Raw genomic sequence first — 677 nt, 5'->3', positions numbered from 1 at the left:
CTTAGTGACATTAGTTGCAGCAATTCCGAAATCTTCGCCATTTATATACAACCTCATTGCTCCATCGCTTGTCTTCTTGATGCCAATGCGATCGCCAACAAGCAACCTCCCAAGATTAGGACAGAAGTTCAACCTAAGGACAGAGGACCCATTCCTTCTCACGTCAGAACCACTGACCCACCAAGTGTCAGCAGATTCTATTCCAGATAAAGTGGCAGGGAGGCTGACTGCTGGGTAAGAGTCTGTCACTGGGAGGGAGGTCAGGCCAATGCTCAAAGATCCGCAGTAACCCTCTGAAACCTGTTCAATGCGAACCTGGAAAAGGCAAGTTACAAAAGTTGACTTTCAAGTTTTCATGCACAAGCATGGACAAATATATGTAATATGCAAGCACATACAGTTTGCACACATGGCAATAAGGATACTACTATTAATACAAGCACAATAAGCTTAAGTACAAACAGAAATGTTCTTACTCCACCGCACAAATGCTCCTCCCACAGCTAGCACTCATACCTCAAACAGTTCCTCTGCTTCTAATGGATGAGAAGTGAACAGCAAGCCATGGTTGAAGTGCCGTACACGAGCAGCTGTTGTACCGTTGTTACTCAGGGCTATGTTAGCTCCACAGCATTTGGAAAAACGGTGCAGTACCTGACAGTTAAATAAAAAAAATG

The 677-nt window shown here is 44.3% G+C and overlaps 1 protein-coding gene across 1 annotated transcript in view; it reads right to left on the bottom strand.

Moving 5' to 3' along the window:
- LOC119593653 (neuralized-like protein 4) overlaps nt 1–677 on the bottom strand; it is a 43428-nt gene that overhangs the window by 7559 nt on the left and 35192 nt on the right. Inside the window, 2 exon segments of the mRNA XM_037942604.1 lie at nt 1–315; nt 517–654. Coding sequence (XP_037798532.1) covers nt 1–315; nt 517–654 — 453 coding nt within the window.

Source organism: Penaeus monodon, chromosome 32 (assembly GCF_015228065.2).
Source record: "Penaeus monodon isolate SGIC_2016 chromosome 32, NSTDA_Pmon_1, whole genome shotgun sequence".
Classification (NCBI taxonomy): Eukaryota; Metazoa; Arthropoda; class Malacostraca; order Decapoda; family Penaeidae; genus Penaeus; species Penaeus monodon.
The sequence above is the reverse complement of the archived record's forward strand: the minus strand, read 5'-3'. Positions and strand labels throughout refer to the sequence as shown.